Source organism: Ambystoma mexicanum, chromosome 2q (assembly GCF_040938575.1).
Source record: "Ambystoma mexicanum isolate Mex_15411 chromosome 2q, UKY_AmexF1_1, whole genome shotgun sequence".
Classification (NCBI taxonomy): Eukaryota; Metazoa; Chordata; class Amphibia; order Caudata; family Ambystomatidae; genus Ambystoma; species Ambystoma mexicanum.
In genome coordinates, this window is record NC_090924.1 from 232,790,328 (window position 1) to 232,818,256 (window position 27,929).

General features: G+C 46.6%; 1 protein-coding gene across 1 annotated transcript in view; it reads left to right on the plus strand.

The window, feature by feature from the left end:
- Nucleotides 1-20,227: 20,227 nt before the first annotated feature.
- Nucleotides 20,228-27,929, plus strand: part of PDPK1 (3-phosphoinositide dependent protein kinase 1) — a 1,145,521-nt gene continuing 1,137,819 nt past the window's right edge. Inside the window, exon 1 of the mRNA XM_069647190.1 lies at nucleotides 20,228-20,340. Coding sequence (XP_069503291.1) covers nucleotides 20,317-20,340 — 24 coding nt within the window. The 5' untranslated portion in view covers nucleotides 20,228-20,316. The remainder of the gene's footprint in view (nucleotides 20,341-27,929) is intronic.

Below are 27,929 nucleotides of genomic sequence, written 5' to 3' on the forward strand. Positions count from 1 at the left end.
GAATGAGCAGAGCTTTGTCCTTGAACAAATATCTTTCCTTGACTCTCAGGTTCCATTGATTCTTTCTTGAAATATTCTTCCAGATTTCAGAGGATTGGGTTTGTACTCGGATTTCTTCCAGGAGATTGACTGCTTGAGCTACAAAAATCATGTGGGGAAACATCTTAGGATAGGTCTTATCTTCGGTAGTTTCATAGTCAGGCCGTCGAGATAAGGCGTCAGCAATCAAGTTTTGTGATCCAGGAACATGAGTGATGTGGAACTGGTACTGGGCAAAGAAGAAGGCCCAACGAGCCTGACGACTGTTCCGACACTCTAATGACTTTTGAATTTGAAGATTTCGGTGGTCCGTGCGGACCTGGACTGGATATCTAGCTCCCAGGAGTAGATGTCACCACTCAGTGAAGGCTTGGCGGATGGCTAAAAGTTCTTTTTCCAGGACGGAGTAGTGTGTCTCACTGGGAGTCAGGGATCGTGAAAGGTAAGCAATGGGGTGTTCTAGTTTATCCTCAAATTCTTGCTTCAACACCGCTCCAATGGTGTAGTTAGAGGCATCCGTTTCCACGAGGAATGGTCGATCAATGTCGGGTTGGGCCAGAATGGGGGCTTGAGTAAATCTTGTCTTCAAGAGTTGGAATGCCTTCTCTTGCGGAACAGACCAGACAAAGGGGGTGTCTTTCTTCAGGAGAGCAACAATCGGTTGAACAATCTCAGAGAAGGTGGGTATAAACTTCCGGTAGAAATTGGCAAGCCCCAGGAAGGATTGAACTTGTTTCACGGATGTGGGAGCAGGCCAGGATAATATAGCCTTTACCTTTGAAGGGTCCATGCCAATTCCCTCTGGAGTAAGGATAAATCCTAGGTAATAAACAGAAGCAACGTGAAACAGACATTTCTCGGTTCGGCCAAGAGTTTATGTTCACGCAGTCGTTGTAGTACTGCCTTTACATGCTCTTCATGCTTTAGAAGGTCCTTGGAGTAGATCAAAATGGCGTCCAGGTAGACGATGACGAAGAGAAATAGCATGTCAGAGAACACCCTATCCATAAAACGTTGAAAGACTGCTGGGGCATTAGCTAATCCAAAGGGCATGACCAGATATTCAAAGTGACCAAAGGGTGTTTTGAATGCTGATTTCCATTCGTCTCCTTCCCGGATACGAATTAAATGATAGGTCCAGTTTCGTGAAAATCACAGCACCTCTGACCGCTTCCAAGATATCCGAGATTAAGGGTAAAGGGTACCGGTCCTTGAGGGTGCATTGATTTAATCCACGATAATGGAGGCAGGGTCTGAGTTCCTTAGTGTCCTTCTTAGGAACAAAGAACAATGAAGCTCCAGATGGAGATTTTGAAGGTCTTATGGTGCCATTCTCAAGGTTGGTATCCAAGTATTCTCGGAGGGCCTTTTTCTCAGGTTCGGAAAGGATGAACATCCTGCCAAAGGGAATCACTGCTGAGGGATCCGTGTCTATGGCGCAGTCTTCAGGCCTGTGAGGGGTAAGGCCTGGACTATGGCAGTTGAGAACACATCAACATATCCCTGATAGGCCTTAGGAACCTGCACGATATTGGAAACCATGAGAGGTGCTTGATGGTCTATTGGTGGTTCTTTGGAAGGGGTCAAAGAGGGATCCAGGATTAGACAGTGAGACATACAAAACTCTGAGCTGAGGAATAGTGATCGTGCTGTCCAATTGATATATGGATTGTGTTTCTGTAACCAGGGCATGCCCAGTACCATGGGGTAATGAGCTGACTTGATAATGTCAAATTGAATCCGCTCTTGGTGGTGGTTAATTGAAAGCTGGATCTCTTTGGTCTGCAGGCTTATGGGCCCCGAAGTGAGGGGTCTTCCATCGATCGCTTCCACCGGCTGCATGATGCTTTGTGTTTTCGTATGGGATGTGGTGACTAAAAACCCAATCTTGATCAATGAATATTCCCATAGCCCCGCAGTCTATCAAGGCCAAAACAGGACAGGTCTTATTCCCAGAGGTTGATAGGAAGGCCTGTAGTATCACTAGATTGTTTTGTCCAGGAGAGTTCAAGGATGGAATTGATGTGGAGCAAACATCTCTCTCCCGAAGCCCTGCTCCATCTAGGATCGGGAGTTGGCGTTTCCCGAATGCCGAGGAGGGGCCAGAGGGCATTCTCTAACCAAGTGTTTGTCTGAGGCACAATACATGCACAACCCCCTATTAATCCTTCTCATCCTTTCTTGCAGGGATATGGGTCCACGGAAGGCTCCTATCTGCATGGGTTCTGGTTCGGTGACTGATCCTGGGTTTGTGTCAGATTTGGAGGTACTCTCAAAGGACAGCTTCGGAGGGTTTCCTCTAGATTGTTTCTTCTCTGCCTGCCTTTCCTGGATGCGAAAGTCTATTTGCATGGCAAGGTCCATAAGAGTCTGGAATGAGTTCGGTCAGGCCACTCTGGCTAACTCATCTTTAATCTCCTCATTTAGTCCTCTCCTGAAAAGGGTAAAACTTGCCTCCAGAGACCAATCAGCTTCCTTGACCAATTGCTTGGATCAGGTTACATACGTGAGCACATCCTGGGATCCCTGCTGAAAGTCTAAGAGGCGTTCCTTGTACACTAAAGACCTGCTCTGGGCGATCAAACATGGTCTTTAGGGCCCGTATGAAACCATCGTAGTCATCTAGGAGAGCGTCGCCGGAGTTAACTAGGGGTGTAGCCCAGGTTCAAGCATTTCCGGAAAGGTGAGAGATTATGAAACCCACCTTAGCACTGGGAGTGGAAAAGTAATAGGGCTTAAATGTAAAGTGAACCAAACATGAGTCCAGGAATCCACGAAGGATTTTTGCTGACCCATCGTATTTGTCAACAATGCCGCCCAGTAACACACTTTCTTTTGCGGCTGAATCACGGGATAGAACTAATTGCTTGAGAGCTGCATTTTCCGACCTTTAAATTCAGCACCTCGGTGGTTAATTCTTGCATACCTTGCATCAGGTCCTGGACGGCCACTTCCATGTCGACTTCGAGTGTGGTCGGTAGGTGTCTCAAACTGTCACGAAGTTCCCCCCTTCTCACCTGAAACCGGTCTTTGCTGGACTCCGTGGGCGGTGTCTTCTTGCGGACAGACCTGGACTTGAATAAGGCTGAGCGAGTCTCTTACGACGATTCCAGGATGCAGCAATCCGGGGATCCGAGAAACGAAGAAGGCGTGCTGATGGCGCACGAGTCCAGCAAGCAAGAGGAACAGGGAAAGGGGCAAGGAATGGGAGTAGAAAAGCTAGGAACCAGGAAAGCAATACAGCGAACTACGGAGCACACGTCTGATTGCTACTTGGCAATAGCATTGAGACGCGCGAAGCTGCGGGGGTGCGGTCTATTAGTAGAATAGATTACGTCCAAGGTATAGACCGTGGAAGGCGTGTCACGCTGGACGGCCATGTTGGAAGTGTCAGGGAATGCAAGGCCCATTGCGATAAGGACCAGGAAGACCAAAAGGGGCGCGTCCTGTGGGTCATGACACCCTTAGCCGCTTTGTCTGCGGTGCACACCAAACATTCGCCGGCCTCCCCATCACTATCTCATATGGGGAGAGCCCAGTTCTTGCCTGCACAGATGTGCGCATGCACAGTAACGCTAGCGGTAATGCATCTACCCAGCTCAACTTGTTTCCTGCACAAATTTTGCTTATTTTAGCCTTTAAAATGCCGTTGTGGCGTTCAATAAGACCAGCAGTCATGGGGTGTCTAGAACAATGGAATCTCTTGTCAATCTGGAGACCTGCGTAAACCTGTAATATCACTGCGCCCACAAAATGCGGACCATTATCTGACCATATGACACGGGGCAGACCAAATCGGGGGAAATACTCTTTTAACATTACTCTTGCAATGCTCATCGCGGTGCAGTCTTTTAATGGATATGCTTCCACCCACTTACTGAATGCACACATAACCACTAGGACATACTTCAAGTTTCGGCATCTCTCCATCTCTATGAAATCAAAATGGATTACCTCAAATGGCATAGAGGGAGGGCCAAATTGGCATCTCTCTATCTCTATGAAATCAAAATGGATTACCTCAAATGGCATAGAGGGAGGGCCAAAACTGTCTGTTGGAGTCACCGTTCCCTTCCCCACATTGTGTGGTAGGCAGGTGATACAATTCTGGACCAGCCTCTGCGCATTTTCTTTATGTGTGTGTTCTCCCATACTGTAGCTAGATGCTGAACTATCTTTTTGGCACAAATGTTTGTAGGGCTGTGGGCCATTGTGACCATTGCAGTTACATAGGAGTTGGCCAACATCCAATTTTTACTCTTCTTGTCTACCCAGCAACCTTCTAGATCTAATTCTGCAGAGCCCTCAGTCCACCCTCGTATTTCATCAGCAGTAGCCTCTGCCTGCATCTCTTTGACAGTAGCAATTCCATCTTCTATCATGCAGGGACCTTCCTCAGACTATACTGTCAACATTTTGGTACTCAAATCAGTGGCAGTTTGCTTCGCAATCCTGTCTGCAAATGCGTTTCCCTCTCCCACTTTACACGTTACTTTTTTATGCGCCTCGCATTTCACTATTGCTAGGCGCTCCGGACACGTAAGTGCAGACAGTAACCGTACAATCAAAGGGCCATGTTGAATTCTGGCCCCATGTGATGTAAAGAAACCCCTTTCAGCCCAAAGTCGGCCAAAGTTATGAACCACGCCAAAGGCATATTGGCTGTCAGTATATGTCATGCCTGCGCCATGGGCACATCCATTTTTGCTCCATTTGGACTTTGCTACTTAATGATTATTGTCAACTAACTACGCATACCATAATGCACCTGGCCGCAAGCATTGTTTCCTGGCCGTTCCTATTGGATTTCTATGGAACTACACCCCCCAGAATCCTTAGAGTCTGGTCCTGCTTCCACCAGCCCAGGAACAGAAAGGGAGGTGGCTGATTGCCTGCAGGTGTGATTCGCCAGGTGAAACCAATTGGCCTGCCTCTGTGCTGGGCTAGGCAGTATATAAGGCTGCTGTCTGCAGTGGCTCAGCCTCTTGCATTGAGAGTCCTTCCTCCACCTTTCGCGAGTGTCTTCGGATCCTTGTATGCTGTTTACCCTCACTCCTGCTTGGACCCTGCCTTGCAGCTTGTTACACCCTGCTGCCTACAGCCCTAGCCTTTTGGGCTCCCTGCCTTGTTGCTTGCTCCACCCTGCTGCCTCCAGTCATAGCCTTCCAGGCTCCCTGCCTCTCAGCCCAGCTCCTCTGGGCTCTCCACACTGCAGCTGATCACGCTCTGCTGCCTTCCAGTCTCCGCCCTTGCCCTGCCGGGCTCTCCACATTGCAGCGGATCACTCTCTGCTGCCTTCCAGTCTCCGCCCTTGCCCTGCCGGGCTCTCCACTTTGCAGCGTATCACGCTCTGCTGCTTTCCAGCCTTAGCCCTTGTCCTCAGGGCTCCCTGCTCTGCAGCCTGCCTCTCTCCGGCTGCCTTTGCCCTTGTCCTCTGGGCTCCCTGCTTTGCAGCCTATCTCACACCGGCTGCCTTAGCCCTTGTCCTCAGGGCTCCCTGCTCTGCAGCCTGCCTCTCTCCGGCTGCCTTTGCCCTTGTCCTCTTGGCTCTCTGCTCTGCAGCCTGCCTCTCTCCGGCTGCCTTTGCCCTTGTCCTCTGGGCTCCCTGCTCTGCAGCCTTCCTCACTCCGGCTGCCTTTGCCTTTGTCCTCTGGGCTCCCTGCTCTACAGCCTACCTTTCTCCGGCTGCCAACAGCCCTTGTCCTCTGGGCTTCCTACTTGCAGCTTATCACGCTCCGCTGCCTACCCTCTACCTTTTTCCCCGCTGGGTCCTCGGCCTAGCAGCCCTCTACAGCCCTCTGCAACCTTCTACATTCGGCGGCCCTGCCCCTCAGGGTTCACTCCTTACTGCCCTGCCCTTCTGGGATCCTTGCCGTGCAGTCTGCTTTACTCTGTTGCCCTAAGCCCTTTTCCTCTGATATTTCTACCTTACCGTCCCACTCTTGTGGGCTTACTCATTGCCTTCCTGCTCCTCTGAGCGCTCCACCTACCTTTCTGTCCTCTGTTATCATATCCTGTTACTCGACTTTCCCTTCCTATCCTTCTGCTAGTTTGCTATCATCTCCTTTCCTGGATTTGTCTGTTGTATCTTCTCTTGTACTGTTTGTAGACCCTTTGTACAGAGCTTGTCTGCTGGTTCCCATCAGTCAACCTCTGCCCCTTCCCTTGTCTCGTTTCTATATCACAGACACCCATAGCTGCTGTTCCAAGTTATGAGCAAACAGCGTGGGACTCTGTTATAGCAAACTGTGCAGAAGGCTAGAGTATTTCCAAGGTTCGTGGAATACTCTTTTCCTATTCTGCATACACCCCAAGAGGGTATTCACTCTGTACCTTTTCCCTTGCTACTCTTCCCTACTCTTCACTCCCTTTCCTTTCCGCTGTGTGTGTTCCTATCTGTCCACTTTATTTCAGCACCCAAACTCTTCTGGGTGTCTTGTGCCACTCTTATTAGAGTGCCATTCCTGACAGAATGCAAGAGCCAAAAATTTCTTATTCCATTGGCCGGAAAGGCACACACAGACCAAAGATGCTTCCCTTTCGAGTTAAGAAACCTTTGCATAAACCTATGGTTTCCCTAAGGACAGCAAACAAGAAACTTAGTCTAAAGGACAGTCTCGCCTTAGAAAACAAAGATTTACAAGCATGGTACTATACCCACTGGCTAGCTGACCCTTCTTCCATGTACAATTATTATGACATTTGCGACTCTGATCCGCAGTCCTTATCTGTTGCAGAGCTACAGCAAGATAATGAATTCTTACAGATCTTATTAGACCAAACAGTGGAAAACTCTCCTGCGTCTTCTGACAAGCCTTCTAACACCGTAACAGCTAAGGACATATCACTCATTGTGAGAGAATCTAAACCAGAATACGCTGTTGCCAGTGTAATATGCGCAAGATCAGCTTGGCAAACTCCCCAGAATGCTGGAAAACCTTATTCGACAGGACAAGGCAGTTATTATCCTGAGGTTTGTGCATCTGGTTCCGGGTACAAAAGACCTATACTAACCATCGGTTGTCTTAATACTTCCACAGTATCTATTAACCACAATAACCCTAAGGTCAGTCTTCCCATTGCTACAACCACATTTTCTGCCACACCCGCTTCTGAAGCTGTAGATCAAACTAATGATACTTACCTGCTACACAAACAACTCCTACGACTTAAAAGAAAGACCGAAGACCTTTATGATGACTTTGTTTATTTGTATCACAAGAATCTTATGAAGGGACACAAGTCACCAGACCTTTTGACACTATGTCCAACACCTGACATCTTATCTTTAGAGATCGACATGATAAGGCCTGGAGTTGCCATACAGAAAAGTATACAGACATTTACCAAGCAGATGGAAGACCTAAATATATCATATGTATCCCTTCTAGAGATTGACACAGCTCTTTCACCTTCCAGCCGCAGAAGCTCAGGTTGTTGTACTGATAGAAAAGAATTAACTCCTCCGGTGGGTCATATCACGCACACAGTCATTACACCGCAAGACAAGGGTGGTCCACTGATTGAAAATCCTTCTGAGTCAAAGGATGATTCCGCCCTCACCCTTGCCTATCGTCCAGTACCCACACCTACAACCTCCTCTGGAATGACAATGGCAGCTGAAGAGACTGGCACAGTTCACACCGAGCATGCGGAAGTGGCAAGCGGGGCTTGCCAAAGTGTGGCTGTGCTATCAGACATCACTCTCGAGCAATTAACATCTTCGGTTTCTTCGATACCCCCTGAATCGCCAGTGGTTGTGGTACCCGATCTACCAGTAGTTGCAACACCTGATTTGTCTGTAGCTGCTATAGCACTCGAACTTCCAAATGCTATTCATGATCTGCCTACTGCTGTGGTTCCTAAACCCCCGGACACATTTGAGACTCCTGAAGTCCCTACTACAGATCTTGAGGTCGCTATAGCTATTATGAATCCTGAAACTACTACTCCAGTTGTTCCTGCTGGTATATCTATAGCACTAAGACTGGCAGACTTTACTCTACCAGTCTCAGGTGTTTTCCAGCCCGCTGGCTCTCTCATGGTTCCCTCACACCTAGTTGTTACAGCCTCGATACCCCCTACAGCCATCCAAGATCTCACCGCTGCTGTATCCTCTGAGCTCTCTATGGCAAACCCTAATGTTGTCATTACTACTTCGGATGTCTTGGAAAACCTTCCTAAAGATACCAACTCTGCTGTACCTATGGCTCCACTTTCCAGCATCATACTGTTGCCCATCAAGGAAAAATCTATCTTGGAGCCTGCAGCAGTTTTTCACAGTTCCTCTCTTCATGCACACACAGTTGGGGTCTGTGTTCCAAAGACTTCATCTTTTCTGAATTCTACATCCAAGGTTCAGAACATTGGTACCGGCTCCGTCATTCAAGACTCTCACCTTACAACTCGTTTCTGGTGCCTCATGATGTGTCTTTTTGGAGTAAGACTCTTGTACTGTGGAACAGACACTCTTCCTACAGGTCGGTCTTCAGGGAGCCTGGAGAGGGGCCTGGAGAGGGGCATACTGTCATGCCTGCGCCATGGGCACATCCATTTTTGCTCCATTTGGACTTTGCTACTTAATGATTATTGTCAACTAACTACGCATACCATAATGCACCTGGCCGCAAGCATGGTTTCCTGGCCGTTCCTATTGGATTTCTATGGAACTACACCCCCCAGAAGCCTTAGAGTCTGGTCCTGCTTCCACCAGCCCAGGAACAGAAAGGGAGGTGGCCGATTGCCTGCAGGTGTGATTCGCCAGGTGAAACCAATTGGCCTGCCTCTGTGCTGGGCTAGGCAGTATATAAGGCTGCTGTCTGCAGTGGCTCAGCCTCTTGCATTGAGAGTCCTTCCTCCACCTTTCGCGAGTGTCTTCGGATCCTTGTATGCTGTTTACCCTCACTCCTGCTTGGACCCTGCCTTGCAGCTTGTTACACCCTGCTGCCTACAGCCCTAGCCTTTTGGGCTCCCTGCCTTGTTGCTTGCTCCACCCTGCTGCCTCCAGTCATAGCCTTCCAGGCTCCCTGCCTCTCAGCCCAGCTCCTCTGGGCTCTCCACACTGCAGCTGATCACGCTCTGCTGCCTTCCAGTCTCCGCCCTTGCCCTGCCGGGCTCTCCACATTGCAGCGGATCACACTCTGCTGCCTTCCAGTCTCCGCCCTTGCCCTGCCGGGCTCTCCACATTGCAGCGTATCACGCTTTCCAGCCTTAGCCCTTGTCCTCAGGGCTCCCTGCTCTGCAGCCTGCCTCTCTCCGGCTGCCTTTGCCCTTGTCCTCTGGGCTCCCTGCTTTGCAGCCTATCTCACACCGGCTGCCTTAGCCCTTGTCCTCAGGGCTCCCTGCTCTGCAGCCTGCCTCTCTCCGGCTGCCTTTGCCCTTGTCCTCTGGGCTCCCTGCTCTGCAGCCTTCCTCACTCTGGCTGCCTTTGCCCTTGTCCTCTGGGCTCCCTGCTCTACAGCCTACCTTTCTCCGGCTGCCAACAGCCCTTGTCCTCTGGGCTTCCTACTTGCAGCTTATCACGCTCCGCTGCCTACCCTCTACCTTTTTCCCCGCTGGGTCCTCGGCCTAGCAGCCCTCTACAGCCCTCTGCAACCTTCTACATTCGGCGGCCCTGCCCCTCAGGGTTCACTCCTTACTGCCCGGCCCTTCTGGGATCCTTGCCGTGCAGTCTGCTTTACTCTGTTGCCCTAAGCCCTTTTCCTCTGATATTTCTACCTTACCGTCCCACTCTTGTGGGCTTACTCATTGCCTTCCTGCTCCTCTGAGCTCTCCACCTACCTTTCTGTCCTCTGTTATCATATCCTGTTACTCGACTTTCCCTTCCTATCCTTCTGCTAGTTTGCTATCATCTCCTTTCCTGGATTTGTCTGTTGTATCTTCTCTTGTACTGTTTGTAGACCCTTTGTACAGAGCTTGTCTGCTGGTTCCCATCAGTCAACCTCTGCCCCTTCCCTTGTCTCGTTTCTATATCACAGACACCCATAGCTGCTGTTCCAAGTTATGAGCAAACAGCGTGGGACTCTGTTATAGCAAACTGTGCAGAAGGCTAGAGTATTTCCAAGGTTCGTGGAATACTCTTTTCCTATTCTGCATACACCCCAAGAGGGTATTCACTCTGTACCTTTTCCCTTGCTACTCTTCCCTACTCTTCGTTCTCTTTCCGTTCTGCAGTGTGTGTTCCTATCTGTCCACTTTATTTCAGCACCCAAACTCTTCTGGGTGTCTTGTGCCACTCTTATTAGAGTGCCATTCCTGACAGTATATATGTTTACACTCAGATTTTCAGAAATCTCACAGGCTCTAGTCAACGCAATTATCTCTGCGGCTTGTGCAGAGTTGTAGGGTGTTCTTATGCTTTCTACAATACTCTTCAACGTAGTGATAGCATAGGCAGCAGTTGATGTGCCATCAGGTAATTTAAAACAGGAGCCGTCACAAAACAGTTCTCCATCTGGCTCTTTTTGTGGGGTATCTATTAAATCAATTCTTCCTTTCGTTTCTTCCTCAGTAACCATTAAACAATCATGGGGAGGTGATTCGTTCTCACTTAGTTCTTCTGTGGGCAGTGGCATTAATTCTGCAGGATTTAAAGCGCTACACCTCATAATTTGGATGTGTCGCGCAAAAAGGACAATTTCATATCTAGTCAATCAAGAAGAGATGAGGTGTTGTGTCTGTGTTCTATTTAATAGAACGTCTATGGCACGTGGCACCATCAAAATTAAGGTGTGCCCCAATACCATTCCTACGGTTTGTTTCACTGACGCAGCAGCCGCTGCAACAACTCGCAAACAACGTGGTAGTGCGTGCGCTACAGGGTCCAGCATGGAAGAAAAATAGCCGCATGGCCTATTTCCTCCACCTTGTTCCTGTGTCAAAACAGCCAACGCGCAGCCCTCACTTTCATGTACAAACAATCTGAAAATGTTCTCATAATTTGGTGTGCCCAAAACTGGAGCAGAACACAATGCAGTTTTGAGCAGATCAAATGATCTCTGACATTCTTCATTCCGCTGCAAAGGCATCATAGCATCCGTTTTCGAATATGAAGCCATGCCTATTATAGCTCTGACTCCTTTTTGTGTCTTTGGAATAGGCATACCAGAAATACTCTCTATTCTCTCTGGCGTCAATCTTCTCCCTTCTCTCGAAAGTAGGTAGCCCAAATAAGCCACCTCCTTTCGATAATATTGGAATTTCTTTAAGCTTGCTTTATGGCCATGCGCTGCTAGGTGTGTTAACAGTAAAACAGTGCTCTTTTTACAAATGTCCTCTGTATCAGCAGCGATTAATAGGTCATCTATATACTGTAACAATACACAACCTGCCGGTAATTCTAGCATATCTAGCTGTTCTTTCAATGCTCTGCTGTAAATACTTGGACTCTCTGTGCGCGTGAATGTAAACGATAGTCCTCCTAATGTGAAGGCAAACAGATATCTACTTTCCTTGTGTACTGGAATACTGAAGAAGGCATTTTTCAAATCAATAACACTAAAGTACTCTGCCGAGGCAGGAATCATTATCAAAATTGTGGTGACGTCTGGAACCAATGGGAATTGAGGATCTACTACCTTGTTTAGTGCACGCAGATCAATTATGAAACAATATGGTACCTCATTACCTCCTTTCCTATACACCGGGTGAATGAGACTATTACATGAACTGCCTGTAATCTCTTCAATCACCCCCAATTTTACCAAATCAGAAACAATACTTTTCAATCCTTTCTCTCCTTCTGCTGAAATTTTGTACTGTGGAATACGTGGTAACATTACTCCTTTTTTTAGAGCAATTTTTACTGGCTCTATTTTCAAGCATCCCACATCATTGTCATTCATTGCCCATATACAAGTTGGCACTTGACTCAATTCTCTTGGCAAAGGTTTGGACAGAAATTCAGACACTGGTACATTCTGTGGCGAAATTGTCAAGAACACTCCATCTGGTGTGCAATGGATAACTGCACTCAGTTTTTTCAATAAATTTAACCCCAAGAGGTTTGCCCCACAATTTTCTGTTAAGAGAAATGGACAATATTCAGTGAATGGACCTAATGTTACTGGTTGGGACACTGGATTGATTATTGGGGTACCTGCGAACCCTACTGAAAAATATCTTTGCCCTGACAGTGGTATTTCTGCATCCAAGTGGTGGTCTATAGAGCACTTCTGTGCCCCCGTATTTACGAGAAAGCTATGCTCTCTATTCCCGACTTTCGTTTCTACGTAGGGTCCTTTTTGATTCACGGGAATAGGCACTGGTTCCGACCCTTGTCTTGGGCTGTCCTATTGAGGAAATAACACATCATCCGATGTGTAATCGCTACTATTACTAGAGTACGTATTTGATTGGGTATCAAAAATGTTCCCGCCCCTTCCTCTATTTCCATTTTGCGTGTTCTGTTGGCTCTGATTCTGGGTAAAAGCAGTCTGATTCTGCGCTTCTTTCTGATTCTGGGTACCATTTCCTTGGCTATTTTGGTGCTGCTGCATGTGGCTTCTATTCTGCCCATTTGTTCCTTGGTGCCCCCTATGCTGTCTTCTTTGGCCATACCCATTTCTATTTTGTAAATGTGGACATTGTGCTCGTCAGTGACCTTCCTCTCTGCAGTACACACACCGATTTAGTCCCAGGGGCCCTCGATGCATGTTCGAATTACTTCTGCCTTATGCGTTTCCTCTTCCTCTATTGTGTCCCGCCACTTGCTGAAGTAGCACCTCAACTATTGCTCGTAGTGCTTCTATTTTCATTGGCAAGGGGTATTCATCAAATATCTCATGTATTTCCATTGTGGGAATACTAGGATCTGAAATCCATCTTAACGCCTCTCGTATACATACTTTTAGTTTATCCCCAGTTTGTCTTGGCGACGACAGAAATCCCCGCCGTACATATGGTGTCACCACCTCCCTTCTATCTCTCCTAATATCTTTAGTCCTCTTCCCCGGTGTGGCAAACATTTCAGCATATTCATCATCAAGTTCATTCTTAAATTCAAAAAGTCTGTTTACATGCTCCCTTATTTCTTCATCTCTCTCTCACCAACGTGCTAATGCATTCAAATCCAACAACTGTTGCGGCGGTAGCCTTCCAATTAACTGTTTCCATCTCGCCGTTAAATATTCCCCCATGCATTCCAATAATACCTGTCTTTCATTGCTCCTCCTGAAATCATACATCGAAGCTAGCGTTTACGTATCATCATTCCCATTTATATACATCTCTGCCTGTTCTTGCAACTCTCGTTTTCTCTCCTTGCTGATCGCACTACGGGTCACTCTCGCGCATCCACTTTGTCCGTTCCCTTCTCTCGTTTCAATGAGTTCAAGTTCAATTATTGGAGGGGCTGATGGGACAGAAACAATCTCTTGGGAGGGAGGTGCAGATGAGACAACGGGAACGGGAAGCAACTGTTGCAGCGCTGGCTGACTAGTGGGAGGCGCTTGTATGATTTGTGGCTGTGCTGGGGACTGAACAATAGGGAGGGGCTGAGCAGCTGGAGGGGGCTTAGCAATAGTCACTGGCACGGTCTTTTTAGTCTCTCCCCTTGGGCCTCACTTGGTATCAGTCAATATTTTATTTATCAATTCATCTGATGAATGCAACTCTTGTTGTGGGTATATTTTATCTATACTCAACTGACCATGTCTATTTGATTTTCTCAAACTATCGTTCCACTCTTCCTCCTCTTTTTCTTTCACTCTTTCTGCTTTCGACTTATGCCTGCGCGTGCTCTTCTATCTACTTTTCCAATGGAGCATATCTTCCCTTCTCCAGTCCCTAAGGATATCAAATGCTGCAGGACATGTTTTCTTTTTCATCAACACCTTCTCCAGGTAATCTATCCTCATAATCTCAAAACTCCCGTGATTCGGCCACTGCAGATCGTCCTCTTTTCTGGTTTGCCTATGCCAATTCTCACAAAACATTATCGCTCCCACACCATACTTCACATACATCTCATATGCCAGCGACCCCTCGGGTGGCGCGACCTGGCCAGTTTCCAAAGATGTCTAACGCAGCGGAAAAATCCCGCTAAAGTGGCAATACCCCAGGCATGTTTTAACCTTACCCTCAGCTAATCAACCTTATGCTGGGTGTTTGATTTTGCTAAATCAACTCTCAACCAATATCAGGGTTTCTTTGAATCGGGGCAGGACTCACCTGATCAGTCAAATTGTCTTTCAAGACGCGATTCACCCGTATACTGACGCAACCAATGATGTCATGTCTGTGTATCTTGGCTCACTCTGTCTCGTTTCGGGACCCTCGCCTCCTTGTTCTCTGGCCGGGCACGTCGATCGGGGATCAGTTGTGTGCAGATCTGCAAAGGAGTCTCTCATCACTTTCACAGGGGCGCCCGAAACACCTCTTGATCCCGGCTCGATCGTCCCTTCCTCGCTGTTCTCTCCGCCTTCCTTATTTTACAACGTACACGATGGAACAAGTGGGGGAGGGTCCCTATTCGGGCTCCATCTTAAAGGGGCCCCTGAGGGACCCTTGCGTATGGAAACAAGGCACAATCACCACACACGAACTGATACGCCAGACACGAGGTTGTATTCCCAAAAGGTAGGGTTTATTGCAAAGCAAATAGTCTCAGTTGGCCAACTGGGTCCCACGCCCCGCGACGTGTGTTTCCAGACCTCGGGGGACGCAAGAGAGTGATAATCGTGCAACAGTTACATATATACAAAGCAGGCATCTTACAATCAGTGGTGACACACTCAATACCGCCCATAAAGTATTTCCTTTGAATTGGGTACGATGATTGACAATTTTGACGAGTATGACACCTTCAGACATTTATTTAGCAACAGTTTGCAATTTCATGAGCCTGCAGACACAATTCTTTGTTATAAGAACACACTGCTTCTGTTCTCTGCAAGCAAGCTGCGTGCAGGGGAGAGACACATTTCAGGCCTCGCTATCTCCTAGTTTCTATTTGTGTACTGGGGTTCAACTTGCTCTCCAGGGCTCTACAGGGCAAAAGAAGAGCATAATTCAAGCCATTTAATATTCGCTTCTAACATTTCTACTGTATTAACGACACTAGCTGGCACCTGTGTACTGATTAAAATGCCTCGCTGCTTACTTCCAAGGACTTGTGAGGGAGGAGACTGGGCATTTCTGTCTGGGTTGCTGCGTTATGTTTCAACAAGTCTCTCGCCGCCTTGCACTTTACATGAACAATAATGTACTAGTGGAGCAGAATAAGTTTTCAGCAAAGCAGTTTTAACAGAAAGCAAGAGGCAAACGTTAGAAAATAAAATGGCAATTTCAGTCACTTCATAATGGCCGCCCTTTAGTCAAGCTTATGGCTATATATTTCTAATACTAAACACATGAGGCGGTTGGTCTTCGGCCAACAAAGTACATTGCCTCATGATTGAGGGGTGTCTACTTTTTTCTGGACTGACAATTCAGGAACAATAGTATTGGGCCATTCTTTAACTCTTGTTCCCCATGCAATATTCTCCTGTACAAAACACATACGCAACATTTACATAATGCACGGCTCACTAGGTACAAGTTGACTCTGTTTGCACCCCATGTTACTTTGCGAAGATGTAATACCATGAATCCTAGCACTTTGTTGCTCCTCCGTTCTGATGACCTCGATGTCTTGCATGATTGTATACTAACAACAGACCAGGAGGCCAAGTGAAGGGTTGATTTGATTGTTGTTCTGTTAAAAAACCCTGATGGCATTTTATATGTTGGTGGCTCTTGTTTCATACTACCCGATGGCTTGTCCACCTTATGCCATAACTACATTAAAAACAGTTGGGGAAACCTATCAAATACCTCGGCATTCAGCGGAAGCGGCTGAAATAATAGCGGTAACCAGAGCATGTGAGCTCAGCTCTGGACTTGCATTAAACATTTACACTGATAGCCAGTATGCATTTGCGGTTGTCCATAATTTTGGGAGGCTCTGATTGAACGCGGTTTTGTTACCTCCCATGGAACCAAAATTCAACATGGCAAACTTATTCAGAAATTGCTCAATTTCACTGGCCTTGCCAAACTGTCTTGCTATTATAAAATGCAGCGCACATAAGAAAATAACGGACCACGTGTGGAAAGGCAATTCGTTTGCAGACGGAATTGCAAAGACAACGGGCCAAACCCCTTACTCTCTCACTTATATTTCCTGTTCGCGCACAACAGACCATCCCCCCTTTTGAGAATACACTTGACATGATTATCAGAATTCAAGCAGATGCTACCTGTCACAAATTGAAACAGTGGGAGATTGATGTTGTTTTGGGGATGGGTGTTGGCTGGACAGGGTAAACAAGGGGAGATGGATGTTGCCTAATAAATATGTACCCATGATGATATCAGTCGCCCATGGATCAGCTCACATAGGGGCGGATGGTATGATTAATTTATTAACTACACTTTGTAGCAACCCAAATATTCTCAAAGCAGTAATAGCATTTTGTATAGATTGTTTCATATGTGACACACACGATGTTGGAAAGGCAGAAGGAACACCAAGGGGTCATTTTGGTCCCCCAGATTCATCATTTCCAGGCACTACAAATGGACTTTGTAGAGTTGCCTCCCTGTCAGAAATAAAAATATGTTTTGGTAATCGTCTGTATTCAGTAAATGGGTAGAGGCATTTCCCTTGAGAGATAACACTGCACTCAGTACAGCAAAAACCCTTGTTAAGGAATATTTCCAAGATATGGTCTGCCCCGCTCAGTATGGAGCGATAATAGGGTTCATTTTGTGAATAAAACAATGGACCTGGTATGTCAGGCATTGGGCATAAGGCAAATGATTCATGCAATATATAAACCACAGGCGGCTGGTTTAGTTTAACCCTGTAATGAGACACTTAAAATAAATTATCCAATGTTTTAGCGAGTATCAACTTAAGGTGGTTGGACGCCTTACCTTTAACTTAACTCTCTATGAGAACTGTTGCGCATTCTGGAGTGGGTTTGACCCTCTATGAGGTTGTTATGGGCAGCCACAAGATAAGCCAGCACAAGAGAACCAAAGACAGTTCATGAACAGGAATCGGAACGAGAAGACTCACACGTGGAGAGCAATTTTGGCGAAAGCACACAAGTCGAGAGGGAGTTGTCAAGTGAAGAAAAGGTCATGCCACAAGTGCATGGTGGAATGAACTGAGGCCATGCTGTTCCAACCAACGCTGGGTGAGAGGTGTCCCCAGTGCAAGAGGAGGCCTGCGAAATACGAGAACTTTGAGATTGAGTAGGACCATGCTCAAGAAAGGGAGGTATGTGGAGCCGTGGACCGGCGAGACTTCATGCATGACGTGCATGGGAGCTCCAGACTGAGCCCGGAGCTGACTAAGAGTGCACGCTCACCACGGGGCTCCGACAGAAGGCCCCATAAAGACTCTGGACGCATCCTCACCTCTCCCAGTGAGGGTTTCCTTTGTCAGGACTATTGCAGGACAGGCGCGCAATGTCATTGAGCTGACCGGGCTGAAGCCGCCCCAAAATGTTAGCTGAGGGGCGGGGCTTCCATGCCCTTTAACAGTTCAAAGGATCAGGAACATGCTTCTGGGTGCTTTTTGTTTCTTCCGAGACAAATCTATCATCTGCTCAGGTCGGATGATCAAGCACTGCCTGTTTCCCAGGGTCACAGCCCCCCTGAGACACACAGGCTGCGTCCCTGGCTCTGCAGCCGGTGCTGTAATGAACTTGACAGCATGTTTCTTTTGTCATCAGCAGCATAGCCTTTCTTATGCATGATGGTAAATTTCCAACTGAAAGACCACCAGTCACCTTGCAAATCTGACAGTTAAAGCGAGCAACACAATAAAGCATCCTTTAAAAATGTGTTCATACCCATAACGTCTAATAAAAAGTAAAGTTTGCTTTGATGTCCTTAGTTGAATGTTCTTAAAACCATACATGACAACACGCTGAAGGTTTATGACGAATCTCCAAACCTAAGTGAGTTCATGCCATAACTTATTTTATTGTGCGTCTTAAAGAGTTGAAAAAAGAAGTGGGTAAATAGATATTTTGACTTTTGCAGCTTATAGTTTTCCATGCAGGATGTGGAAAATAAAGGTACAATGATATTATTTTGGCCCAACATGCTGCTATAAGGATTTACATGTTGTCATGATGCTTTACTATGCAATTTGTGTAGTTTGCAAGTAAACTCTATAGGACAGAATTATTGTAGGTCCTGACACCCAAAACGTAAATATTTGTTCCAAGTAAAGCATGGAAGAAGGTGGCTGTGCCCAAATTGCCGAGTGGGTTCAAATCCCGGCTTCGCTGTTTAACGTAAGTGTGTGATCCCAGGCAAATAATGTCATCTCACCCTGAATTCAACTGCAAGTATTGGAGTGCTTATAAGTGATTATGTTTACAGCCTTACAATGGAACATTTTTAATAAGTGTAGGGACAAATTAGTGTACTCTGGAGCTCCTGTGCTAGTGGCTCCAATACTGTCATATAGAATTGCCTCATTGCTGCACTGGCCCTCACCCAGTCTCGTAACACTTGATTTGACAGGGAGACATAGGGCCTCATTACGAGTCCGGCGGTAACTGAGGTGGTAAAACCGCCTGGTTACCGCCGGACTTGTATTACAATTCCGCCTCCGTGATTCCCGGAATTACCGGGGAATTACAACCCCGGTTTTCTTGGGAATCACAGAGGCGGAATGGTGTTAATCCCCATTCCCATTGAGTCCTATGGGACTCAATGGGAATGGGGATCATGGAAACACCGGCAGCATCTCGTAATGCTGCCGGTGTTTCCTCGTCCGCCTGCAGGCGGGCGGTGTTAAACCCGCCAGGTCAAACCTGGCGGGAACATCACCTCCCGCCTGCAGGAGTCGGAATCAGGCGGTCCGGAAACAAGGGTGGCGGCGGGTTTACCGCCACCGTTATTTCCGGACCACCTGATTTGTAATAAGGCCCATAGTCTCAGCAGCCAGTCAGTGCACCAGAGATTCTAGTATAGAGGACTAACTGTGGTAGAAACAACATTACATTGCCCTGTTGCTCCCAGCCACTGGAGTTGCTTGGGCTGTCCAGAGTACTGTCCCACACTCTGCAATGTCCTGTTATGCTATGATATGGAGTCTTTCATTGCACACCATATGCCATTTTCACACTTTCTATGACCTTCAGGATCTGTGAGAAGTGGGTGTTTTCAGACAAAGGAGAGTTAACTGATTGTAACACTGAAGCTGCACTAGAATAGTCTCATTACAATGAGTAATGAAGTTAGTTGCCTCTACACAAGTAAGTTTGCCACTCCTCCACCATCTCTGAAGTTAGCGCTTCTCCCAACATTTGAAGGGTTAGCCCCCACCTAAATTGTAGCCTAGGTGCACCCCTGGATGTGCACACCTGCATTTTGTTAGGCAGAGAGGTGAGGGAAGCCTTTCCCCGAAACTGGTGGTGTTAAAAGTTTTACTATGTTTGTTCAGAAAAATGTACTTGAACAAACTCAGTAAAACTTTAAAGCTGCTACTTTCAAGAAAGACTTCCATCGCCTCTGCATATTCGCTTTAAAATATACTATTTAATAGTTGGTCCCCACACCAGACATGGGCGGGGGGGGGGGGGGGGGGTAGAACAGTGGGGACAGAGCCTCCAACTTTGCCCTACCTATTTTCTAAAGTGCCCCTACCCCCGACCCCCTCCAAAAAATGTTGGTTTCATTGCGCCCCTGTTGCAGGACTTCATGTCCATACCAACTTGTGCTTACCTGCAGCTCTATGTTTTACTAGAGTTGCCTAATTAAATACCTCATACCTCCATAAGTGTAGAGTTTCATTAAAGGCCACTACACCAACCCTCGGAAAAGGAGGTGTACTAAGGCATACAGGTCCAAAGGCGCACTTTAGTACACTACCACCTCCGCATTCTTCAGGTCACTAGCCACCTACATTGATTCCGTCACTTCACTTTTCATAATGGGCACGTCCTTGTGATCCGTAGACTACCGACCGTATTGCCTTGCAGTTGCCCCAAGCACACTTTCTAAGCACGGACCGCCTGACTACACCGAAACATCCCAGGAGTAGTCAGCGGTGGCGTCTGTCTACCTATTGTTGTTCTGGCTGTTCATCCCGCCTCTTCCCAGTTAAGCACACCAATCGCATTCCTAAAGCCGGCTTTCACAAAAAGGGCAAGGCTTGAAGCTGGGAAACTGCGCACGAGCAGTGCTGCCAAGCGTTGACGTTAGTGTCACGTGACTACATATGCGGCGTCGCTACGTCGTTTCCTGTGATGGGAACTATTCGTTACCCCCATGGCAAGGATCAGCGGCCAGCTGGTGAGTAACAACCCCCTCTCCTCTCGTCGTGTTTAGGGAGGGGTATTTTGCCGCCCTCTAGCAGTGTGTAGTATCACTTGGGACGATCGGGCCGTTCGTGGCCGATGGTAGCGGAGGGTGGCTCCACTAAGCACCTGGGCCCTTGGTTTGAGTGAGCCGCTAAGCTATGTCATTTAGGGGCCCCTCCTGCGGCAGTGTTTTCGCTGGAGCTGGTGCGAGCTATGCTGGACTGAGGATTTCCCTGTTCCCGGTGTTGGATCTTGTCTGCGCTTTGTGAAGGGGTCTGTTGCTTAAACCGTTGGTCCACCATCAGTTGTTATGATTGTACTGTATTGTGGAAGTATATTTGAGTGACCGGGGCAAGGTGGCTGCGCAGTTACGATCTCACCGTTGCCTATGTTTGGGACGCAAAAGGGCTTCACGCGAGGATGATGTTTTAGGAGGCAGGCTCAAATTCCCAAATGATAGCGAATTTTGGTCAGCATTGTGATAACGCATGGAGCATATTTTTCACAGCTGGATGGATCGGTTTTGCGGAACTAGGTTCGTGTGTTTTGTTTGGTACCATTTCTTTGTTTCGGATAACAAGTGTTTTGTTTTGCAACCTTGCATGTTTGGCTCTCACGGTGTCTTGTTTTTATCTGTGACTGGTGTTTTAACAGCTGGGTAAACAATTGTGTAACTTCCATATACATTGGAATTTGAGCACGCTCCTATTTTTTTCTCACACAAAATGTCCCTTGTTTGAACCCTGTTGTGCTAAAGATCGTGGAAAACTTCGGTTACCGCATCGGCCACCTACTATCTGTTGAGAAGGCAGGGGGGGGGGGGGGTATAGAATAATCCCCTCCATTACAAAAGTGCTTCGGACACAAAAACAACAAAACAAGAGCTTGTTGGGTGGAGAGCGGTTATTATTTCCTGCTTGGTTTCTGTGCGTTTGACCCGCTGTTATGTTTTGCTTGTCCTTGTGTGCCTATGGATGAGACTAGTTTACTTGGTTTACAAAGCTGCTACGTTAAGCCTGGAAGTGTTTTAGTGCGACGGGGCAGGGGTTGGGGGGGGGGGGGGTTGTAGGTGACATGTATGACAGTAATGACATTGTTGTAAAGGAGGTGAAAAAACTTTGGCCACAAGCTTTATTGTAACACAAGCCATGGTGCAAAAGAAAACCAACCATAAAAAAATCATAAGAAAATAACACAAATATACTTGGGGGAACAGAGGGATCGGGTGAGCGGGGCCCTACTCCCACGTAGGGCTCAAGGCTGATCCCTGCTGCCCTTCATGTGGAAAGTTTGTGACGTTGGATGGACCCAGCATGTGAGCTGTGTCCGGTTTATCTTCATAGACTTTATACTTGACTTCCATGCTGCATCCTTCCTGTTTTTTCCCATGCTAGCTGGAGAGGTATATGCCTTTCGTCCACTGTTGTGCGCTTTTCTACGATTTGAGGCATGTATATACCTTCTTACCGCTCTGGTGACACACTTGTGATGTTGCACCCCTGAGGGGCGTTATTAATTTTTTATCCTCTGAGGGGGATTCTGGAGCTTTGCCTTGCCTTCCACCTGTCTTCAGTTTTTGGGTATTGTCTTTCCCTTGTACCTTTTTGTGGTGAGGCATTTTAGCCTGTTCCCACTGTGTATCGGCATCCTTTTTGCTCACTGATCCACTTGTGATATGGGGTTTTAATAGCTGGATTCCTGTTCCCGCAAACGTGCTTAGTTCCAGTTTGCTTCTTAGTAGGCGTTTTGCCTTTATGGATACTTATATGATTTTTAAATTGTTGCCTGCTCTATTTGTAACAGCTTTCTATACAATGGTGTTTCTACCTGACCCCTTCTTATGTAATTCTTCCTGAATTTTAGAGGGTGAGAGGGAGGTTTATTTATGGGCCGATGGCTCCTGGAGTCCAGTGCTGATGCCTGGGCAGAGGAGAGGAAAAGATTTAGAGGGGCTACCTTGCCCGCCCTAGTCATTAGATGAAAATGGCCTGGGGGCAAGGTAGCCCCTATTTGAACATCAAAGGCCCCCTTGTCTCCACGTCCGTCCAGATGGGAAGGGGGCCTTTGATGTGGGGTGTCAGAGGCAGGGACTACCTGATGTCACCTGTCCCTGCCACCTCCTTTCTGTAGCAGGCGCTTGGCTGTCTGGATACCCATTGTAGTGGAAGCCTGGATGCCCTCCCTGACGCCGGCATGCTAATGGGGCAAGCGCCTGAAAGGTGCTGCCCCGGTTGGACCCACAACAACCCCACCTCCCAGCTTACGCCCCTGGGCCTTCCATACCAGAGGGCCCATGTTTAGTTTTATAACTGCCAAACGGAATGTGCAAGGGCTTTCACAAATCCTATCTTGGATGAGCACCAGTTGCCTACTTGGAAGAGCTACAATTCCGCTTTAGTACTGGGCTGCACTGCACAATATATGTATTCTCCAGTGTTAGCTGAAGTCCTCTGATTTGAAGTTCATCACTCCCTTTTAGATTTTTTGTTTTCTTTTTGTGGTTAATATGGGTTAGTTAGCTGCTGTCAGACTTGTTGAGCTTTCACAGCTAAATCGGATGGGTGCTGCATATGTTTTTGTGAAAACTAAAAGAAAACAATATGCGTGATGTGGTGTTCGCCTGCAGAATTCTATTCTCTTGGGGGCTGGAAAAAAACGTTGGGCACCTTGTGTTGCTGTTCGTTATTGCACTCTGATGGAGGAGGTATCCGCTGTAATAATAATGGAAGCAGTCTTCACCAGGGTATTTCAGAATTCATCTCAACCTCCCATGAATAGTACAGGACAACTGGAACATCTAGGTGCGTCCTCTTTTATCAGCCATAACTATGTGTAATCTCACGCATGTGTTAACATTTCACGTGTATGCTTAAGTGTTGTATTAAAGGTTTGTCCTATAGTTATTTGCACAAACTAAATTGCAATTAAAACAAAAAACATATATTTCTAAAATGAGTGTTTTTGTTTTATGGTTTATTCAAACCTTTACAACCATATTAAAAAAACAGACATCCTAAAAGAACACACATTATTAAATACAGAGACAACATTGATTTATAAAAACATTTGAATTATGAATGCATTGCTAAAATGGGCAGTTATTTACGAGTATAGAACCTTTTACTGTGTCAAGTGGCAATTCCCCAAGATTTTATAAAAGCTGCACGGCAATACCTTCCAAAGGCAGAACAGGATACAGGCATCTTTTCCAGTGTTCATTCACGTCTGACCAACTAAGCACACCTAATACTTTAAAAAAGTATGATACTCTTTTGGAATGCATGGCTGGCCAATCCATAAACAAGTGTCTAGCGGATTGTAGGGCCTCTGTGTTCATACAGAACCTACAAGCAGATTCTGATAGATCGATCAGCCCTTTCCTTAGTATCACTTTCATAGGGAGTACATTCCAGCATATATACATTATGCAAGGCATAAATTAGTTTTTAGAAATTGATTAGCAGAGTTTGCTAATTAAAATGTTTTTGATTAGCAAACACACCCATTTGATTAGCAATGTTGTACTATATTGTTAATGTCACCAGAAGTTATTTGCATCGAAAACATTAAATGAGCATCAATACAGCTTTTTTGTGTACGGCTGAAGTAAGGTATTGGTGAGACGAATCAGGCCTTGCAAATACTTTAAAATTCCACTAGTAGACTCACATGTTAAGTAATTTAGTTTACGTACTAGACCTTAAAGAAATGCACACAACCTATAGCAACAGGTGACAATGTAAGTGCTTTCTATAAAGTGGTGCATGCCAGCACAAACCCACTTTATGTTTGGCACACTGCTGTCAGCTATGCGCAGTGAAACATTTGACATTTACTGCAAAAAAGTCAATGTTATATAAGTTTCAAACATCCCCTGCAAATGGGAGTGGGCGTGTGGACTTTTCAAGCTTTGGCTGAGTGTTTGTAAAAGGTTGGGTGCAACAAATAGATATGATAAAAAGGGTCTGGAAACAGTTTAACCAGCTCTCTCCCGAAGGTGCCAATATATAATGCAATCATAATCGTAGAGCAAAGTGAACTCTGGGGCTAACTACATGGTGTGGTATTGCAGTAGATGTGTCAATATACATTTTGGATGGAACTATTGATCGTTCTTTTGCATAAACATCTAGTATGCCTTGTGTATTCATTATGTTAGAGGAAAGAAAGTAAGAGACTAAGCAGAGTAGAGGGCATAGCAGGCAGAGAAATGGTCAAACTTGATGGAATATTGTAGTTGGCTGCCATTTTCTCTTTCAGGGTAACTGGTGTAAAACCTTGTGCATTGGGCACCAGTTGCACAGATATATGCAACCAGCAGGCCACAGAACTAGATGTGCCATTAAAAGCAGTTGGCCGTGGGATCATGTACATTTTGAAAAGTGTTCACTCGTCAATGTGATGCAACCTCCCCAACAAACAAAACATCTAGTGGACACTATGAGATTTAGATACACTAACCTAAACTTTACTGTCATGGAGACAATGCAGTGTTTTACAGCAGCAATACTGTAGTTATGCATATACAACAAATTTAATTTGTTAGGAATGGAATTGCATGACAGTTTTTAATAAAGTTACGCATACTGGTCTTTGCCGAAGAGGATATAGTTAGCTAATAAAAGTATTGTCCCGATTACTTCTGGTTTTCAATTGTTTGGAGAGAAAAAAGAAATCTTGCCCACACGGCCCTTTTGGCACTTAAGAGTGAAGGAGATGATTACTATTGCACACTCTCTCTCCATTTGCCCCTTTAAACTTGCAGTGAACAGAGAAGAGGGTGGCAAGAGCCTTGAGAGCCAGAGAGGAATTCAGGGTGAGCAGTGCTTTCATTGAACTGGGTAACTTAAATAGCTAACTTTGCTACACAAGCGTCAATTTAATTAGCAAACTGACAGAATTACATAGCAAATTGCTATGCGACACTGCTTATTTTATGCCTTGTTACGAAAGAATGATAATACTAGTTTGCAAACAATAATAAATAAGGTGCAATCGTGTCCCAGGGTTTGTACTCGTGTGAAAGATGCTGGGGAGATAGGTAACCATGGAACAAATCAATGGTATTAGTACAGTCCCGTTAGAATAGAGCTTCTTTGACTTTCGTTGGTCTTAATACCAATGAATCTGTATCCATTTCAAAATCACGTAATAAAGATTCACAGTAAGTTCTCAGTTTTCCTAATGAGCTAAAAAACAGTGGGCGAGCTCAAGCTTTGTCCTGTATGATGGAATTTGCTAGAGTACAAGATATCGGTGCCAGAGGTATAGGTTCCTCAGACTCCGCACTCAGTTCATGCCACGCTTTCCCGTTCATGCCACACATTCCCCCTCTACATCCCCCAGCTTCTACATCTTATGCAAACACACATGCCTGCGAGACCTACCTGTAAGTACATCAACTGCATGCTTATCAACGCAGGATCAGTCCCTGCCCATGCAGCTGAAATCATTGACCTTATAACCTCCTACTTGTCATCACTGAAACATTGCTCCACCGCGCTGCTGGCCCAGCCCTTTCCATTGCCATCCCTACGTGCTATGCCATACTAAGATGTGACAGATCCTTTAAAACAGGTGTAGCCCTCATCTTTAGAAATCCCCTCACCTTGGGAGTCTTGCCAACTAATACCATGCCCAACTGCGAATCCCTACTCACCAAGCTCTCCTTGTCCTCCACCACCCGGGATCTAGTCCTGCCTTTGAGGAGAATTTACTACAAAGCAGCTTCACGTCCATCAAGCCCAACTCAAAAGTTGTAATCCTTGGGGACCACAACCTAGACCTTAACGACCCAGCAGACGCAGCGTCCTCCAGCGTAGCCACGGCACTTAACCACACTGGCTTTACACAGCGCTCCCTTGAGCCCATCCACGATCAAGGCCGCACACTATTCTGGATCCGCGACTTCAACTGCAACATCTCCTCTTCGTCACCTCCAATTGCCCATGCTCTGACCCCAATACCATTGCCTTCAAAATCCCACACTCAGATCGACCTAGACCAGTTCGCCTGGCCGAACCTGAAGGTATGGCCTGGTGCATAAAAAAACCTTAACTCCACCAACCTCGCCTTTTACTTGCTACCCTTACGCACCCCCCTTCCTCAGTGACGGAGCCAGCAGCACTAGTTAACCTCTACAAACCAACCATTGCCCAGGCAGTAGACACTCATGCTCCCCTCAATTTCAGGAAAGCCAAACCCTCACAAAAAAATTCCTGCTTTACTCCTGAACTCCTTGAAGCCTGTACCAAAAAGTGCGCTTCTGAGCTAGCATGGAGGAAAAAAACCTCCCCAGCATCCAAAGCCCTCTTCTGCTACCTCGCCAAAGACCATAGAAGGGAAATCCATGCTGCCAAAGCTAACAGCTACAACTCCAGAATCGTCAATGCCAAGTCCAACCCCCAGGAACTGTTTACAATACTCTGGGAGCTAGAGGCCCCCTCCCCAGCCAGACCTCGTGGACAGCGTTTGGTGCGACAAAATCCAAAACGCTCTCACTGGAAAAGTAAACCCCACCCCTTCAAAGGAAAAACCTGCACCAAACAACTTGCCAGTCTAACCAAACCACCTTTGCCCACAACACCCAGTCCCTTACTGACCTGCACCCTTTTCAAATTCCATCCAGTCTCAGCCATGGACGTCTCCAAGATCATCAAAAATCTCAAACCGTTGCGCTGCAAATGTGACACTTGCACAGCTCCAGTGATCAAAGACTGTGCCGAATCACTTACCTTTTTCTCTGCCATCATCAGTGCCTCCTTCTCCACCAATTCAGTGCCAACGTCCCTGAAGGAAGCATGGGTCCTACCACTGCTCAACCCCCTCCCCCCCTGAACCCTGCCATATCCACAAACTATCCCCCCATTACTACGGTTTGCGTATATCCAAGTTCAACAATATCCTAGGCATTCGCCAGTCAGGCTTCCATCCCAAACACACAGCCAAAACTGCCCTACTTGACTTGAAAATACAAATCGATGACATTAACACATGGCAAACCTGCCCGCCTGAAGATGCTGGACCTATCCGCAGCATTCGATCTGGTTGGCCACCATATCCTCTGCGCTCACTGAGACAGCTAACTTCTCTCCATCAGCGACCAGTTGGATTAGCTCTTTCCTAGCCGACAGATCCTCACTAGTCTTCATAGATGACTTCTCTGCAGCACCTATCCCTGTTACTTGCTGAGTTCCACAAGGCTCCTGCGTCTCCCCTACCATCTACAACATTTATATGAAACCCCTCTTCGACCACCTTGACAGACTCGGCATATTTTACACAAACTACGCTGATGACAAGCAGCTCCTTATCCCCCTTACCGGCTCCTACCCCCAAGACTCAGCCACTATAAACTCTGTGTATGAAGGCATAAAAAATTGGATGGCTTCCCACCTACTCTGCCTCAACGACGATAAAACAGAAATCTGCATTGTTGGCTCCCACTCCACACTACGCAACATCGGCCCAGCCTACAAAGAATTTATCCTCGAGGGTAACCATCTGTCACTGTCAAACCTCTTGGCGTTTACCTAGACGCCAACCTTGACCTCTACCGCCATGTGAACTCAATCGCCTCAT